General features: G+C 40.5%; 1 protein-coding gene across 1 annotated transcript; it reads right to left on the bottom strand.

Annotated features, from left to right (window-relative positions):
• Positions 1 to 1,620: 1,620 nt before the first annotated feature.
• Positions 1,621 to 10,803, bottom strand: CHRNA6 (cholinergic receptor nicotinic alpha 6 subunit). The gene is made up of 6 exons (XM_039724175.1): positions 10,548 to 10,803; positions 8,125 to 8,264; positions 6,964 to 7,008; positions 5,810 to 5,919; positions 4,684 to 5,668; positions 1,621 to 1,757 (listed from the first exon to the last, which is right to left on the bottom strand). The coding sequence occupies exons 1-6, from the start codon at positions 10,624 to 10,626 to the stop codon at positions 1,635 to 1,637; spliced, it is 1,482 nt and encodes a 493-aa protein (XP_039580109.1). The 5' UTR covers positions 10,627 to 10,803; the 3' UTR covers positions 1,621 to 1,634.
• Between the last annotated feature and the right edge of the window lie 8,368 nt (positions 10,804 to 19,171).

Here is a 19,171-nt window from a genome sequence, read left to right as displayed (position 1 = left end):
GCTGAAGTCAGATTATTCACTGTGAGGTTGTAGCTGTCATGCTTAAGAGACCAATGCAATGCACCTTCAGCCACAATATTTTCATGGTTTGGATGGTCATAGAGTGTAACAGGAAATGCTAGCAGTCAGATGTCTTTTCTGTAGAAATGAAGTTTGTAGGTTCAGAATTCAGCTCTCCTCTTCAAATTTCCTTTATTTTCCCTCACCTTCTTTCTGATTAAAGTAGCATCTATAAACACATTTACAACAGGAAAATCTAAAAAAAAACCCCAAACCACAAATTCTTCAAGAAGGTGTATCTCAGGAGTGACATTTAATTGACAGACTGACAAAATAAACCATGCTTTTTCATACATCTGTCAGTTGCTACATCATTGAACAACATTCAGAGGATTACAGAAAATAATAGTTTTCTTCTACTTGTTGTTCTACAATAATGACTAGGTGAATTAAGACAGTTATATTCTCGTCATTCTGCCTTTATCACTAATATATACACTAATTCATTCCTATTCTCTTTATTATGAAACATCACAAAAGAGTAAAAGGCCAGTCAGTGACTTCAGAAACCGGGAGTCTTACTTTCCAAGGATTGGTGATGTTCAGAGCATAGACCGATGCATGGCAGACACTGAAAGCACTGCACTGACACTGTACAGTTAAATTTAGAGGCTCTTGTAACAGAGAAGGGCTTTGTATTCTTGGAGCCATTTGGTTTAATTATAGTGGTGCCTTTTAAAGAAGAACCATTCACCACAAAATTTACAGGAATCTAAACAAATGAGGGACTTAAGGGTAAACCACCGACATCTTATAGAAACCACATCAGGAACACATCTACTAAGTGTTTCAAGAGGAAGCACACTAGGATTGAGACCTGGTTACAGAGCAGCAACCTCAGCCCCACAGGACATGGCCATAAATTTCAGGTTTGCACACACAGCACAGACCAATGAGCAGTCAGAAAACAGAACACCACTGCACATCTGTTTGAAACAGGGTGCTCAGCTTTGCAAAGGATTCACGGTATCCATCCTTCTCCTGCTGGGATATGCATAATTTAGGTTGGTCATGGGTTTTAAAAACACTAAACCTCAGATCAATCCAGTGCTGTCAAACCAATTCTGTCTATGACAAGTAGCTAGGCAGGGACAAATTCTTCCCTGTTGGGTTTATGTCTGAGCCTGAGCAAGCAAGAGTTTTCAGAGCAGAATCTGTGGACTAGGGCTGCTGTTCATCTGATGACATATGTGGCTTGGAAATCCTACTGAAGCTCATCAAGGTCTTGGTACTCACTATCAGGAAGTAAAGGCGACTTTGGTCACATGGAAAAGTAAGTGGCAGATCAAACTAATTTTAAGAGATTTTAGAAGCACAAAGTTTTCAAATGTGTATGACTCACATGGTAACTACATTCTAACATTAAGTCCATTTGTCATCAAATATGATTAAATGCTTAAGATCTGTCTGATTTCAAACATGAATGTAAACACATACTTTATTGTTCTGGGAGCCTCTCTGGCTGGGTGCTGACGAGGTGGTGAGCAGAGGCATTATGTTAGAGGAGAGAAAGAGAAGGTAAATTGCTGAACCGGAAATGAAACAAGAGCAAAAGTGGATAAAAAGCAGTGGATTTATGTTTCTGCTATTAGTGGCTGGATAAAGAGCCCCACAGTCCCAAACACACACAGGATTATAAATACCCAGAGAAATACTCTGTCTATCACCATAGCTATGTATTTCCAATCATCTTCCACCTGCAAGAGAATAAAAAAAAAGAATGATAAACTACATGTAATGTTACATACAATTGTGAGTTGACATTATGCAGTAGAAATGCCCTTTGTGCTTTTTAATATAAGGAAGAGCACACATGTAAGTCAGGAATGTTTCTTGTCATGCTTATAGTAGCTGCAGTTTTCATTTCTCTTCAGAGGGGGCTGATTTTCTAATGGTATTTTACCACTTTTGAGAACATACTACACTGTTCTAATCTGCTGAATTGTTCTAAACATTCGAGTCTGAGGGGAGCCCATCCATGGTTGTGATGCTGATATTAACAAATAGGACCTGACCATGTGGTGGGTGCAGAGTGAGATGGTTTAACAGCAGGCACAGCCATCATAGCTGCACATCACTAAACCCTGTTGAAGGATTTTTCCTGACAGCCCACACAAGACGCACTTTCTGGTCTGATTTGAAACACTGTTTCGCCAATCAAGCCCTACTAATTTCAGCAAACTGGACACATGGATACATGGACTATGGCAAAGTAAGGGTTCCAGCTGAGCAAACTGCAGTGTCATGTGCTAAGCAGGACAGAGTGGATTTTGCATGGCTGAGAGACAGACCTTGGAATCACATTCAATGGAGTTGCTGTCCTTTAAACTGTACCTTTAAACTTATACTGCACAAGAAACACTGCATCAGAAGAACATTCACGCATTTAAAGTAGTGACTAGTTAAGAGCTCTCTGCTGAGGGATCTTCCACTTGTTTTCCTAATTTAATTATATTTGCCTCCAAGAAAATACTGGCTTTAGGATTTTTATCATGTTGAGGGTGAGCAATACAGCAGCAGGTATTGGGGAGTATAAGTAAAATTTAAGTAGGGTAAGTTTGAAGTTGTAGACTCTGATAATGGCAATTCAGCCCAGGTGAGAAAGAGATAAATAAGGTAAGACTTTTCAGGTTTGTATTTAGTTTAATTCTATCCAAGCTCCCAGAGCTACTGAGAGGATAGCTGTGATAGTAATTTTGTTGTGTTAAGAGATAGGGATATTATGAAAAAGAGGGTGGCCATGATAGTAACATGACCATTAATAGAAACAGGCTGGTAGTCAGGGAAGAACCTTGGACGACTTCTGAAAAGCAGACATGGAAGGTGTCCTTTGCATGAAAGAACACTCAGGAAGAACTCCCACAACTATAAATGTTTCTGCAATTTTTGAAGGGCTTTTATTTATATAGGACTAGTACATAACACCACCCATATTGCTTTGTCTATCTGGCTGAAGCAGAAGCAGTCGCCAGAATCACTTTTTCTCAGGACTTGCCTGAGAACAAATCCTGATTTTTCTCTGAAAAGGGGATTTTTTGTAAATGAAAAATTATGCTTCCCATCTCTAGTATGGTCTGAAAGGTAAGATACAAAGCTGCTCATGAACACTCTGGACTAAGAATAAAATTCTATGTTGTAGGAGAGATTTGCAAAATGGAAATCAGTGAAACTAGTAAAGGAGGATTTCTTCTGAGCTGTATCATCAAGACAGTAAGTTATTTGGACGACTGCATGGAAAACTTCTTTTTAGGAGACCATCAGAGAAAGCAGCTGAACCAGTACATGAATATGTTTTATGCAGCTGGTGTGATAATGAAAGCAGGGCTGAAACGTGTGGGTTAAGCAAAGCACTAAGGCTATTGGACTAAGCAGGCCTCAGCTCAATCCCCATCCTCCTCTATGGTGAAAATTCCTGTCTTTTGCTTCAGGCTGGCATGTGCTGCATTCTCACTCTATGAATTCAGCCATTGGCTTAGGTTTACTCCTTTATTCAAAAATTTATAGGTTTTGCTTTCAGATGAAACTTCTGCAGGGCATAAAGAAAGGGGGGAATAAAAGCGATCTTTAGGTTTCACTGAAGTTGTATGATTTTCAACAAAATATTCTGATAGAAATAATGCATATCAACATTTTCCTTATAAAGTTGTTGTGATTTTCAATATAAATACAGCAGTATGTAGCTTTGAAATGGATTTTACCATCATAGAGCATCTAAAAAACTTCAAAACCAAAAGCAAAAATTCCATGACAGATCAAAGATATATGTTTCATTAGGTTCTAAACACTTTTAAAATATCTTGAAGTGTCAGAGAATTTCTGCTCCTTATGTGTTCTTGGTGTCAGAAAATCCTTTTGCAGCTTCTTTTAGTTTGTTTACACAGGAGGATATGGCCCCAGAATCCTTTAAATTCTAGTGTGCACCATTTTCTATGATAGTAATCCCAAATAAGAAAAAAATTTATGACCTCACACAAACAACCCATTTAGATGGTCTTCTTCCCCAGGAACTTGTTCTGCTGCTTCTGTACCTTTAGGATTTCCTTTTTAGACCACGTCCAGCCCTTTGACCTTCAGGACTCACTCCAAAGGGACTCTGGCAATCAATTTCCTAAACAGGTCAAATTCTAACTGCTGAAGGTCTAGTTCTGCTGTCTCCCCTCATAACTTAACCCCAAATTGAAAACTCTATCAATTCTGTGGTCGCTGTGCCCACGGCCTCCAACTGTCACATCTCCCACTAGTCCTTCTCTGTTCACAAATGATGAGTCCAGTGGGGCACCTTCCCTGGTTGGCTTGCTTCCTGTGCCAGGAAATTATCTTCCACAAAATTCAGGAGCCTCCTAGATTGATTCTTCTCTGCTGCATTACACTTCCAGCAGCTTCCTGGCAAGCTCAAGTCCCTCATGAAAACAAGGGCTGGTGATCATGACACTTCTTCCAGTCTCCTGTAGAATACATCATCTGCCTGTTCATCCTGCCTAGGTGGTCTGTAAGAGATTCCTACCAGGACATGCGCCCTGCTGACCTAGCCCCTGATCTTTACACACAGGCACTCCACCCTGTCATCACCATTGATTTCAATACAATCAAAACAAGCCCTAAAGGGATGGTTACCTTCCTTACCTCTTTGGTTTCGTTTTGAGATCTCATGTTCTCTGCGATGAACTGGACGTTGCTAATGACATCCTTCACCTCTGGGGAGTACTCCATGTGCTCTGCCATCCACCTCAGTGACTGATGGCTCAGCTGTCTTTTGGTGGTGGGGAGCTCAGTTGCCTGATCACAGTGACTGCACCGCTGCTCCTTGTGCAGTTTGGTATCTTTCTGCTTGCTGTGCTTTGACTTGCCCAACTTACTGTCTGATACTTTCTTGTTTTTCCTGGAGGTGTTTTTTTTCTGCTGTTCTAGTGGCCTCTGCATCAACAGGACTCTGGGGAGCAGGCTAAGAAAGACAGTTTTTACCCATTTGGGCATTGTGTGTGTCATTGGAGTCCTGTAATGTATATTGAGGACAAACACTGTGATGACAATTGACAGAGTCACAAATATCATTGTGAAGAGTAAATATTCACCAACTAGGGGAATTACTAAAGAGGTGGATGGGATTGTTTCTGTGATCACCAGTAAAAATACAGTCAAAGAAAGAAGCACTGAGATGCAAAGATTAACTTTCTCACCACAGTCAGATGGCAGGTAAAAAACTAACACAGTCAGGAATGAGATGAAAAGACAGGGAATGATCAGATTTATGGTGTAGAACATTGGCAACCTTCGGATATAAAAAGAATATGTTATGTCTGTGTAGATCTCTTCACAGCAGTTATATTTGATATCATGTTTGTAGCCAGAAGCATCAACTATTTCCCATTCACTATTTTCCCAAAAGTCATTCATATCTACTTTGGATCCAATGATCAGAAGATCAATTTTGGCTTTGTCATAGGTCCATGAGCCAAATTTGAGTGAACAGTTCTGGTGGTCAAATGGGAAAAAAGTAATATCCATAGGACAGGAGCTTTTAAAAATAGCTGGTGGGGTCCATGTGATCATTCCATCATAGCGAAGGAGGGCTTTGGTCTTGCTTTCAACTTGAAAATCTCCCACAGCACTGGAAAGACAAATGAGGCAAAACCAAAAAAATTACCATGAAAGTAAAATGTAATGGGTGTTTTTATAGGTGCTGCAAGGGAATATTTTTGAGAGAAAGATTCAAATGAATCAGTAAAATGGATAAAATGAATCATCATACTTATTATACAAGACAATATCTGGTTTCCAAATTTTATCTGCTGGTACCCGAACAAATTCAATGCCATCATATTGTCTGGGATCCCATCGCAGTTTGTAGTCATTCCAAATCTGAAAGAAGGATGGACAAGGATTATAAAACTTTAAATTATCAACATATATCTGTTTCTCAGATCTTCCTGTAAAACAGGCTATAATAAAGTGTAGCATCTGGAAAGGGGGACAATGGTCCAAAAGACAGGAAGGCCATGACCTGGAGAAACACTGGACATGTGTGAATACTGCTCCCATTGATTGCTACTGTCTTCTCTGTGATGGGATGGGGTGCCAGTTGCTATGAACTGCTGGCACGCTGAGATCTCTCCTCTGTCGTGTGACATCAGTAGAGGGCCTTGTCTGTGAAAGGTTACCTCCCCACTGCCAAGAGAAAATAGGGACCTTGCTGCAGCATCCCACAGGTGGGAGGAGGACAGCACCAGAGGAGAACAGCACCCTCTGTTTGGCCCACCTGCACACAAACAGGCAGCTGCTGCCAGAAGACAGAATTGGTTGCACAGGAGCCCTGACATACCAGGTCAGGGCAGCAAGGGATGCACAGCAGCTCTCTTGCATTGCTGTCTATTGCCCTATCATGGGGCCATGCTCCACGGTCTCTCACCTATCGTAAGTATGGTATCTTTTACAGAAAACTTTACATGGACTACAATCAATGCCTGAAAAAAATGGTGCAAGTTAGCTATATTTTCTCAGCAGTTTAGGTCCCCTAAGAATCCTTACTTATGTAAAAATACTCAAAACTATCAGGAACAATGGAGGCGTATTCCTTTGTCTAATAAATATTTTGGTGGGGATGACCTAGGATTGCAGAGTGGCATATTTAATCACTCTTTAAGGCGTACTTCCAGCTCAATTTTCCAGAAGAAAACCAATCATCATGAAGTTGGAGAAGAATATATCCCACAGGAAAGAAAGAAGATATAACTTCTAGGTAAAAAGAATGAAGAAATTACTTTTTCAATTGTGGACCTTCTCCTTATTAATTTTTTAAAATTCTTGTTACAAACCAAAAACTTATTTTATAGGTGTGACTTACAAGTAACAAACACTTGATCATTTCAATGCAAAATACATGAGAAATGCAAGACAGTAACTTACGTGTCTTAGCCACAAATTTGTTTCCATAATTTGATTGACTTCATCCTATAAAGAAGCATGGGCGTAAATGGTTTTAGTATCCTGAGATGGCCAAAAACTTAGCCCATAAAACTGGAAAATAGAATTTCACATTAACTGATAGCAGATTTTTTCTAGCATCTTTCAAGAGGTTTACACATTGTACATTGTTGTGTGCAACCCTACTGAAAAATTAATAAAACTTTACTGAGAAATCACGCTCCATAAATATCAGACATACAGAAAGCTGCACTGTTTTGCCAGGCATTGGAGTATCTGGAGAGCACACAACCTAGAATTGCTCTGACCTGTACCAAAAGAAAAAGGTTCTTCTTGTGGCTGTGTATTTTGTTGGATTCAGTGTTTAGAAAACTCTGATTACACAGTACTGAATTGGTCAAGATTCAAGCAAAAAGACACCTGTATCACAGTATTTTGAAATTCTATGCAAAACTCTAGAGAAGATGCACTTGACTAGCACTAAATTAGGTAACTGTCTTACAGAGACCTTTTTTTACAGTCATTTATTGTAATTGCCAAGCAGTCATGAATCAGAAAGGTGATGCTTTGCTTCTTCCACATGGCCTCTCTCCTGCCCAGCATGTTTGCCCCACATCCATTTGCATCACAAAACATGCAACATTCATCCCCACCTCCATGCTTTAAAACACCACTCTTCCACTTGACACACTTTTTCCTTACGTCATTTTGAAACAAATAGATTGAAAAAAAGAATGCAAAAAAAGGAGACTATTTTTCCCCTCAGGACTACTGGGAAATGACAGCAGCCCCAAAGGAGAACTGGTCATGTGCTACGCACAACGTGGACACACTAGGTGTCTCTGGAGTGGGCTTGAACATTTGGGGCTTCTGCCCTGGGCTCTGGAGGCTGCTACCTGAAGCAGAGGGGTTTGATGCTACAGAGTAAGGAAATTACTCTGTCATTCAAACCACTTCTTCAAGCAACTGGAAGAATTCATCTGACTGAAAGAACAGCAAAGATTTCAGCACATGCACATGGACACACACGAAATGAAAGCAAGGAGAGTTGTGCAGCCATCACCGTTACATCTCCTGCTTCAGCAATTTGCATGTGTTTACAACCACCCCCAAAGCTCAGCAGTATTGTGTAGTGAGTCTTACCACATTTGTAAGCTGGGTAATGGCCAGTTCAAAATACACCGTGACAGGATCAGACACATTTTCCACCGGTCTAATGAACTGGTTGTACTGGGAGAAGAGTTTGTGAAATAAACGTTCCTCTGATTCGCAGGCTGTAGTACCTGTGTTGGTAAAGATAAAGAACAGCTAAGCCAGAGAGAAGAAAAAGGGGGAAGAAGTTGCTGGATAACATACTAGTCTGTGCTATATTTCTTGACCTTGTGCTTGTGACCATGTTTAAAGCCACCAGAGCACAGAGAGGAGAGGTTGCCTGTATGGTGTCAGTTTAAAGCATCCTCCTGCAGAATGCTGGCTACTCCTTGTTTCCTCAAATAGTAAGGTAATGGCTTCAGTGGTTTTGTCTCCTAAGCTGGATTTAGCCTGTGACCCTCCATGGTATCACACCAAAGTAAGGTGGTGTGAAATACAAGTAGAAATGTGGTTAGTAGTGGTTTAATCTTTGTGAGTCTTCCTGGAAAAACAGGGTGTTCATGAAAAGCGTAGCTTACTTAGAAATTAAAAGCTTGAGGCTGCAACTACTGTATCAAAATCTCTATCAGGTGATTAGGTGACTACAATGATGTCTCCTAATCTTAAACATTATGACTGCATTTTATCTTCGCAAGTGATACTTCCACTCTTTAGATAGCACAATTTTTCTTTGCAGAAAGTTTTATGAACAAGAATCAATAAAGTGGAAATATTAATATTTCTTATGGAATAGCATGCATCTGTGTAATACAGAACTGTTCTTTGGGAGCAAGCGGATCACGGCTGTAACCCCTCATTAATGAAGAACAGACCAGATGACTTAGAAGAAACAAGGTATGTGACAGGCACTAAGGTGATTCACTGCAGAGTTAAGATCAATGCTCCTAACCTGTTATACACAGTCCAAACCTGAAACCATTATTTTCACAGTATTAAAGGCTATACACTTTGATTTCAAAAGGAAAATATTAAATTTTATTGGCACTGGAACAACAGCTCAAAAGAACACTTTTCTTGAATAACTTTGCTATCACAATACATTACTAAAATAAAAAGCACCTAAAATAAAAACACTTTATAGGCTCAAGATTTAGAATTTCTGTCTCATGCTGTGTTATCAAAGCTATATAATGATCCCAAAGATATTACTGACACAACTGAGGAAAAATTTGTTTTCAGACTCATTGTCATAAGTTTTTTGCATTCGTCCCAGATTGCACTAGAACACATCAGACAGGTAAACATGATAAGCCTTTATGATTGCAAATCTTAAACACAGAAGGGGTTTGTGCCAGGCAGCATGGTCTCTGGCACATAAATTTGCAATTTACATATCCTTCAGTGAACACAAGGGCCTGTGTATGTGCAGATGTCCTGCAGGGAGACACCTGGTCTCAGTATGCTGCACTTTCATGATTAGACGGTCCTTCCCCTGTTTTTGAAAAAGAGATTTCACCTCTAAGGTGATATGAAGCATCCTGAAATTGCAGGGGATTATTGTGACTGCAAGATGAAATGCTGGCTACTGGTCACTTATATGTATGGAAAGAAAATTCTAGTAAAAATTAAAAAATTTGATGTTTTATCTCATTCTTTCCACATCATTCAGAGAAGACACATGAATGTGTGTGTCATGAAGTTTGGATTCTTTTATATAATTTATTGTTTCATTCAAAAAGAGCTAAAATTTTTCTTTTCTGATTTCATCATCACCACCCATGGCACTGTGATTAGAAGTACACTACTGTAGGAACATGAAGTTCCTACAGTAAAGGTAATGCATCTAAAATCATGTTTCATTTGAAATTTTCCCACTAGCTTCTTAATAGACACATGCTTCAAAATAAAGTAAGAAAACCAGACAAGTATTTAAGTTCTATCCCATGGTGTGGCTTTAAAAGAGTTTCTTATGCCTTGCTAAGACAAGCAATATATTTCATGCACACCTTGGTCACCTGCAGAAGTGAGACTTTCAAAACAAATGTGTCCTAAAAGCAAAAAATCCTGCTGAACTCTGTGAGAGTTGTGAACAGAAATGACTGCAGCATATCTACAAACAACAGTGAACAACAATAAAGTTCTTAGTTTTGAAAGTGTGAGCACTGACCATGCACATTCATAGCCTGCGTTATTTAAGCACTTACAAATTCAAGCACCAAATTAAATTACTAGGAGCCCTAATCCATTTCCATTATTTTCTAGAAACAGTTTTCCCATTAATTATGAAACAAAAATTGAAGAATGTTATATTGGAAAATTAGTATTGTTATAGCTCTTTTCAAATACTGTTAAAATGTTACAGATTTCAGGTTAGAAATAGCTGGTGGAATCTTTACATTGAATTAATTCAAGAAAACAGAAGCAGAGACAGCAACTAGAAAATATTCTAGAAACTGGTATCAAAGAGAGCCTACCTTTAATCAAGGATGTGAGCACGAATGCCCACACACAGAAAGCAGGGCAACACCAACACAGCCGCGTCTCAGGATGCATTGCTAGCAGCAGAACAAAGCTTCCTTTTGAGAACAGAGGTTTGGGGGAAGGAGCAAGAGGCAAGAAGACATATAACCCTGTGGTGGTACGTAGGCAAGTAGAAGGTTGGATTTCTGGTTTGCATCTGCAGCAAACTCAGCAGCCTGCTGAGCAGAGCAAAGCCTTGCAGAGTTGCTTTCAGTACCACCAGGCAAGGAGAGCTTATGCCGTGCAGAGCGAAGGGAGTCGGGCAGCATCCGATCAGGTGACTTCACATTCCCAGTCACCCGCACCTCTGCCTCGGGAATGTGTAAGAGTGCAGGAGAGAAGGAAGGCAAGACACAGGACAGCCATCATGGAGCAGGGAGAGCATTCACTCAGCCCCTCACCCAAGGGTTAAGAATTCTCATCGTGCTGAAGCAGCTGCTTTAGCTATTGCCCTATGATCACCTGAGTGAGTCTGTCACAATACCCAGAGGTGAAACAGTTTCAGTTTCTTAGCTGAGGACTGATTCTTCAGGTGATAGAAATGGATGTTACATGGTTTTAACATTTACAGAAGCCATATGAACCTTGAAATAAGCACAGCATCAAGTGATAGAATTACTTGACAGTATTCTCAGCAAATAAATCCAAGGCAAGTAGACTTATTATTGCCATCTGACAGGAGGCACTAAACATGCTAAGTTCTTTACTGACAGTCCAGTCAGCTTACAACATCAATTCTTCTAACTTTTTTTTTTCCTTGTGCATGCAGTCTCCCGTGCAAGTAATTATAGAGTGAAAATGGAGGAGCAGAATGAAGAAAACAACCCACCAGGTGCTGTTACAGGCCAAGTTCTCTGCAACACAGTGTTATTCTTAATCACAGAAGTTAAAAAAACCTGATCTCATGATCCTTTAGGGGTTGATGCATGTTCCCTCCTCAGGTGTTCAGTACACATGGCCTTGCCACAGGAATGCCTGAAAAGAATTTATAGGAAAAGGATCTGAGAAACTGAGGGTCCTGTTTAGCTGCAGTGGGGTGGAAGGCACCACAGGTTACTTGGTGCCATCCAGCCTCCCAGAAAGCAGCTCGGACAGGGAATCTCCTTTATGTGTGCTCAACCCAGCATGAACAAGTCCGAGTGACTGGATGAATGATTTGATCAAAACAGAAATGCTGCTGCATTTTCAGGCACTTACATTGTTGTATAAGTGTAGAGAGAGAAAAAAAAAGACAGAAAATGAAAAATGGATGCCCTTCATACTACAAAATACAGAGGCCAAGCTGTACTGCAAAATTAGAAAGTAGTTTGTCATTTATAGAAATTGTTGAAGTATGGATAGAAAGGAAGAGGACTGTCTGGAAGAAAAAGACTTAGGAATTAAAAAAAGACTTAGGAATTGACTGCATAAAGAAGATCCCTAGAGTGGATCCATGTGGATCCCTGAAGTGGCTGCCCATGACAAGGTTTGAGGGATGAAAAGTAAATCTTTAAAGATTACAGGCACCAGCCTTACTCCAGAGCTCATTAGGGAGAGGGAGCCTTCTGCAGAGAGATGAGAAAGCAAAAGAAACAAACCTATGAGTGTTTGGAAGTCTAGAAGTAATTTTGCCCTCTCAAAAGCAACAATGTAAGGGTAGACGACAATGCATGTGTATGAGGCATCTCTAAGCTGAAGTTAGATATAAATTATCCTTGCAAGTAATTTAAAGATGAAAAAGTGGGTTCCAACAAGGTGATTTGTCTTTTAAATTTGCATTTTGCAAATATTTTCCCAGGAAAAAAGTAAAAACCACAAAAAAATTCTGCTTTATGCCAAATTTTCCCAAGTTGCAATGTTTATTAGAATGATGTTAACAATCCAGGTCCATAGACTTGCAGTTCCTCACCTTACCAAATGAAGTTCATAGTTTCTTCTTGAATTGATATGCCTGTGGTGCGTTGTGGCTAACAGAATTACACAGCCATGTGGCATCACAGGATGCCTGTGTCTGGCTGTAGTCATGGCATATGCACTCCCGTCAAAGTCCAGTGCTTCTACAGGATGACATATGGTAAGACAAATACAATTTGAAAACAAATTCACCCCAACCTACAATGTTTTGACATTTTCAAACTTTTTGCTCTTTCCAAAAAGGTAACAGGCCAGGAAAACAGGTGGGAGAAGTTAACAGTTCAGCACATGCATGTGTGCAGACTGAAAGGTCTTTAGAGGTGAGGGTAATGATTGCTTCCCCTCCAGAGAGGAGAGCAGTGCAAGGCCAGCTGGCAAAGATGACCCTTGCTTCCACACTTGAGGGAAAGAACTCCTTTGTTATGGGGACCAAGGGACTGGGGAAGCAGGCTGAATTTGGAGGCAATGCCAGTCATCCAGGGAGCAGAAGCCAGGAGGGATTGTGCTGCTGAGACCCTGCTGGAGTGGGTGCTGCCTTTAGGAAAAGCTGAAGAGGAAGGCAAAGTTCAAACTGAGCCATGACAAGCAGCTGATGAGGCATCCAGATGGAGAATGCAGAGAGACCAGCTGACGTAGTGCCTCAGCACAAGGGTGCCAGCTGGAAGCAGAGCAAAAAGTTGTGAATCATTGCTGCTTGGGAAGGTACCTAATTTAATCTAACATGAACTGGCCAAAAGAAGCATCAAAATGCCAGGCTCAAACAGAAAGCATATATTGACAGGCTTTCATTTTTATTTTGCCCTCTAGGTGTGGAAGAAGAGGCTGATTTAGTCCTTTCACATGTGCTTTTACCCCCAAGCATATATTCACTCAGGAAAAAAATCTCTGGTTTCTTTTCTTCAGGTAAGGTGGCTCGGAAAAAGAGGGCAAGCAGCATGCAGGGATGTACAAAATCTGCACACCAAAAAGGTATCTAGGGCATAGAAGCACTTCTTAACTGGAACTTGATGTTGTAAAAGCTGCATGGTATTGACAGTGAAAAAAACCCAATAATTAGAGGACCCATTTGCAGCATTGCCTATGCTACCTGGTGCTGTTAGCAATCCCAATGACAGATCCATTTGGAGTCAGGCTCAGGTTTGAATGGCTGATCTCCTCCTCTCCTTTGTTGGAGAGCTGTATCTGAGTTGTTTGTAAGGATTAGACAATGCAATGGATTAATCTGCAATGGGACAGTTACAAACAGCTCTGTCACAAACACCTTTTGCATCATGAGATACTCATGTTCTGATCATCTGCTGAGAAACCCCTGTATCCAGCGGACAAGTTCACAGTCTGTCAACTCTTTGCTAACTACCACCAGCCAAGTGAGTTTGCTCTAGGGGCACTTTTCAACCTTTGCTGCTCTGGAAGCACTGTGGGGATCTGAGCCACTTCTCACTGGCTTCCTGCTCAGGTCTACCTATACATTTGCTTGTGATACCTGCCCTGAAACAGCTGAGTGGGATCTCAGCAGCATTTAATTTTATGTCCACTCTGCTACTTACTGCTTTTGCAAGCAGACAGCTATGAGGGACTCAACCAACTCATCTAGAGCTTGGCCCTCTTTGCATATTCACACACAGTGCTTCCTTGGGCAGGGGACACCTACAGCAGAAGGAAACTGTAATGGATAGTGAAAGAATCAGTCAAGTCCTGCCATCTGACTGACAGTTCTGTAATCAGCCTTGGATATCTTGTGCATTAGCTAAATTAAGGTAAACAGGAAACTTGCCAAAGCTCACAGAGGGAAGATTTCTGAGAAAGGAAGATACTTAAATTGAGCAGGCAATTGAAGGACAATCACCAAAGGCTGGAACATGAAGCTTCTTAGGCTCTGAGCATGAAGGAATTATTTAGTTTGAAAAGTTTATATGGCTTTTTCCATGTCTGTGTTGCATGGGCAATTCATCAGTATGTGAACAATGATATTCTACCTTAAAATGCTCTGTTCTGTTGCATGGCATTTGGATACCATCACTTTCCAGGTCTTTCAAGACAGTTGACTGTAGAAATAAAGCAGACTTTTCAGCCATTCAAGGCTTTGCAGACATTAGGCAGGGAGGCAGAGGCCACCTGTGACATCCTCTGAGGGAAGTATTTGATCTCAGCAAGCACTGGGCTCAAAGTAGGACTCCCCATGAGACATTTTTCACACAAGTAGTTGGGCAAAAGGGGCCACAAAGATTTACACCGGCTGGAGACAAAGCCAGAATTCTATTATTTTGTGTTGTCAGAGTTATCCTTCACTAACATGTGTGCATCTATTACTAAGTCAGAGAAAATTGTTGCTGTCTAGGTTCTGCCATTCTGACATCACCCAGATGCCTTCTCAGCTGTTTTTCTTGGTTACTCCTGATCTGTTTCTGAAATGCATTCTCCCAGCCCTATCCCTTCTCCCCCACTTCAACAGACAATTGACTGTCTGATGGTCTCTTGGTCTGTGTTCCGCCTCTCACCTCCCTCACACTGTATAATTGCCTACAGCATCATAGAAGCAATACTGACAGCAGTTGAACCTGCCTTATATGTGACAACTCTAGTCTCATAGAGCTAAAAGGTTACTACTAAGCTGTGTAAGCCCTGAATGCTGTTGGGATCCACTGTTTTTTTCAACTTCTAGTACTACTACAGTAAATCAGACTAATAAAGCATTTATCAGAAGAATATTAGGAACCCAACTTTCACTGCCTTGTTGGAAGTCATTAAACTGCCACAGAAGCCCTTCCAGGACACTAATCTCTGCTAAAGTGTTAGCACAGTCCAGTTTGCCAAGTGTCACACCCTGAGCAATATGTTCACAACCCCTGCAGCAAAGCCTGGATCTCACCCATGTGTAAGTCCTGGCCTCTGGCCTCTCTCATGCTCTGGAGCCTCATATTCCAACAATGTTTGCCCTCTGATCCACCAGACACTGACCAGTGGCTTCCAGTATGCAGGAGATGTGAAGCATGAGTGACGATGGAACTTCAACAACTACTGTTACAGAATAATGTGCTTATGCTTCAGGCATGATCTTTTATACTATACGGTTTATTTTTCGTTAGTCAAATTTTAAACAATGTGTGAGAAGAAACCTTGAAGCTTGTGTTGATTAGAGTGTTTCCACAAACTGAGCACAGGATTTCTTCAGTTCAGTTGCTTGCTTTGTGATAAAGTCCTTTCTTAATTTTCCTTTTGTATTGAAGAGATTGAACCACAGCACCTCTACGAGCCTGCCCCTGCTGCTCCACTATGAACATCAGTAAGTCAGGCAGTCAATATACCCTGAGCAGCCAAGTACATGAACGGGGATGCCTGTTCCCTTGATCCTGTCTGCTAAGGAGATGCAGTAACTAGAGTACAGCACAAAGATCCAAGCTGAAGTGCCACTGATGGCAACATCCCCAAAGCATTCCACTGTACTAACAGCATCACTTCTTTTTTACCTTCACTGACCTTCAGCTTGGACCAACTCTTCTTGTAACATGATGGAGGTTATATATATAGGCTGATAAAATCAGATCTGTTTCAAGGAACTAAACTTCAAACCAATCAATCTGTTCAGGTTTTAAAGAATTCTCTACTAAAGGAACAGTTCATGGGAGTAGGTTTGGAACATGTAATATATGTTTCTACACTTTCCTAAGGTAAATACCTTTCTTTGCCACAAGCATACTTTGACACTTATAGGGAGGGTCCATTGGATATTTCTGCACTCTCTTTTGAGCTCCTCACCATGGATGCCATTTCTCCTCAATCTCAAAATGGAAATCACAAAATGTTTTGAAGCAACTCTAAAGAGCCATAACAGAGAAAGGCCAGCAGAAATCTCTAGCTTTATGCACACAGTTGCGATAGCAGAAATAACATGAAGACCACACACGTTTGAAGAGGATCTTGTGGAAGCAACCAAATTCTATACTGAGATATGCATTGCCTCCAGGGATGCTAGTATAGCCAACATGTTATTTCTAAGAAATTTAGCATTTCTTAAGTAGGGAAAAAACCCAAATCAAGCAGAAGTGTAAATGGGAATGCTCAAAGGGATGCTGTGATGTAACATCCTAAAAATGTTGGATTCAGTGACTGTAGGTGGGGGGTCTCCTCATGTCTTTTCCCTGTAGTGAGGATAATGGATATAGCTGCAATATTGTTAGGGAAAATACAATAGCAATGAGTGGAAATGGTAGGGGTCTTTACCAAAAGGGCCAGATTGAGCTAGCGAATGACGAGAATATGACTGCAGTAAAGAGTTCCAGACTGAACATCTGAAATTACCTAGCCTAAAAGGGATTATGATGCAAATGCCCAGTTTTAGCCCTTACAAATTCATGGAATAATAGACCATTGGAAAGAGCAATAACTCAAGCACCATGTGAACAGAACACACCTAACAGTGCTCTTGTCGGTCCAACAATTCATGGTTGTGGTCATATGCTGGCTGAATAACTACTCTGAGGCTGTGTTGTAGTGGACTGAGATTTGTTTCCAAAGAAATAATAAAATTAATGGAGAACTTGGTGGTCAGGGAAAGAAAAAAAAAAGGGGTGGGGGTGGAAAGAGTCTTCAAACTAATCAGTGTGGAAAAAAATCCCCTAACAATTAAAAAAGAAGAACCAAGTTGTCGTTAGAGAAATGGGCTAGTCAATGAGCTGGAGGAATGATGGAACATTATTTTTTGTGTATGCATCTTTTCCCGCCAAACTTCCAGTATCTCAACAGCCATGACCATTCCTCTTGCACACTTCTAGATCCCTAAGGGGTACAAAGGAGCATGTGTAGAAGCTAGGTAGGAGCTATGTATATGTACGGTGATTAGTGAACTAACATATACGTGCTGACTAACCATGTGACTTCTCCCAAATGAGATATATAGTCTGTCTGTTGTTTCTTCAGATGGGAAAAATCTCATTTGAGTTGTTCCCTTAATGCAGTTTTGGATTCACAAAAACTTTGCAAAATCTTACTTTTCTCTAAAATTCATAAAAAATTTACTTTTGGAAGGGTCAGTGAGTAGACAGAAAAATGTGTGATGAAAAAATACTGTTTGAATAGGGAGCAGGGTGAAATAAAGAACAGGTTTTTTTTTGCTTCAATCATTAGCAACATATATAGAAAACAAAACCATGAAACCATAAGATGGGAAATAAATTAAGTACCTGTCCTATTCTCATCCAAAATCTGGAGTAGAAAAAACACCAGCTTGAGGATGAAGAACAAATCTTCCCATATAAGTTTTATCTCCTGGAATATTTGGGCCCAAACATATCCAAGTGCAGCAGAAATAACAAATGTTTTACTGCATGGAGATGAACACTGCATCCATTTATATAACTAAATGTCAGATTCTACCTGTGATAAAACCCTTAGAAACACGCCATGTCTAGACCAGGCAACTTGACATTCCTCTGTCACTAATCTTCTGTCAGAGGACAGAAGTTAGGAAAAGCTAAGTAAGGGGAAAGATTTTGTCAGGTTGGATAGTGAAATAAACTCCTTTACCTTGCTGATGCTGGAGGAAAGCCTTAGAAAAAACTTGAGCTCAGAGCAGGTACCTCATCCAATTAAAAAAAAAAAAAAGGTTTAATCTGAGAGAACTTGTAAATATATATCTGAGGTAAATAATCCATTTCTGTAGGCACTCTGCCATTCGCTTCTCAGATTTCCCCTGTAATGAAACGAATCAATGTCCCTTTGAAAATATCTATGGTACCTTGGCCTGAAATCTGAAACACTTTCCCAGGTGACAAAAAAGTTGAAGGACACAGCTTCTACACATATCAAAAAGAGGTTGGCAAGCTTTGTTTGAAAATTCTCAAGACTTCAGTCCTTACTCCTTATTTTGGAACACTGAAATGATCTGTTAATGTTTCTCTTAAAAATTCTTCCTGTCCAACTCTCCAGCATTTCCCAGGATATTACAACATTTTATGGACACTGCAAGGATGTTTGCACATGGCAAAAAGGGCTCAATATGTTCAAGACATACTCAAAATTTTGTGGGGGAACTTGCCTTATTAAATGCCAATGAATGGAAAAAATCTGAACTGGGGCTGGAAGTTTAAGCAATCCTGGTAATTCAGAGTCTGTGAGATGCTTTTATCCCTAGTGCCCTGTAGATTTTGAAGAAACAGTCTTGTTTGGGATTATCTGTGCTTGGTTTTGTGAGCAATGTTGATCCCTTGTGATTGGTGAGAATGTTATTCTTACTAACTTAGCTTATTCCGTTTTTGCTCCTAAAGACCATATCACCACTCTGGAACAACAAAAGTAGTAGTAAAAATGTTTCTGTTTGAGAGAACCCAGTATTTCCCTGTCTGCCTCTTTTCCCAACCCATCATTAAAAGTGTCTGTAGTTCCGTAATGCCAGTGGGAAATGAGGATGCAGTCATGTAATCCATGGGCAGCCCAATTTCAGTGTCAAAAAAGTTCAAGTGTCAAAAAGATTTACTTTGCAAGAGCTCTGCACAAACACACTGACAGATAGACAATCTTCAGAGGTGTCAATTTCTAAACTGGCGCAGGAGGCAAGGCAAGGAGGAAAAGGAGGAGCTTAGTGGTCACATGAACAACTGGAACAGCGAAAGCACTGAGCAATCAAGGGAGTCAAGAAAAATTGAACATGAAAATGTGGGCTTCAATGCACTAACCACTAAGAGGTACT

Source organism: Passer montanus, unplaced genomic scaffold (assembly GCF_014805655.1).
Source record: "Passer montanus isolate IOZ18808 unplaced genomic scaffold, ASM1480565v1 scaffold52, whole genome shotgun sequence".
Taxonomy (NCBI): Eukaryota; Metazoa; Chordata; class Aves; order Passeriformes; family Passeridae; genus Passer; species Passer montanus.
The sequence above is the reverse complement of the archived record's forward strand: the minus strand, read 5'-3'. Positions and strand labels throughout refer to the sequence as shown.

Coding starts and splice junctions, on each gene's coding strand:
- CHRNA6 (XM_039724175.1), bottom strand. CDS start 10,626: ATGCATCCTGAGACGCGGCTGTGTTGGTGTTGCCCTGCTTTCTGTGTG. Junction 5,920..6,963: donor CAAATTTGTGGCTAAGACAC/GTAAGTTACTGT, acceptor TCCTTCTTTCAG/ATTTGGAATGACTACAAACT. Junction 5,669..5,809: donor GATATTGTCTTGTATAATAA/GTATGATGATTC, acceptor TTGTCTTTCCAG/TGCTGTGGGAGATTTTCAAG.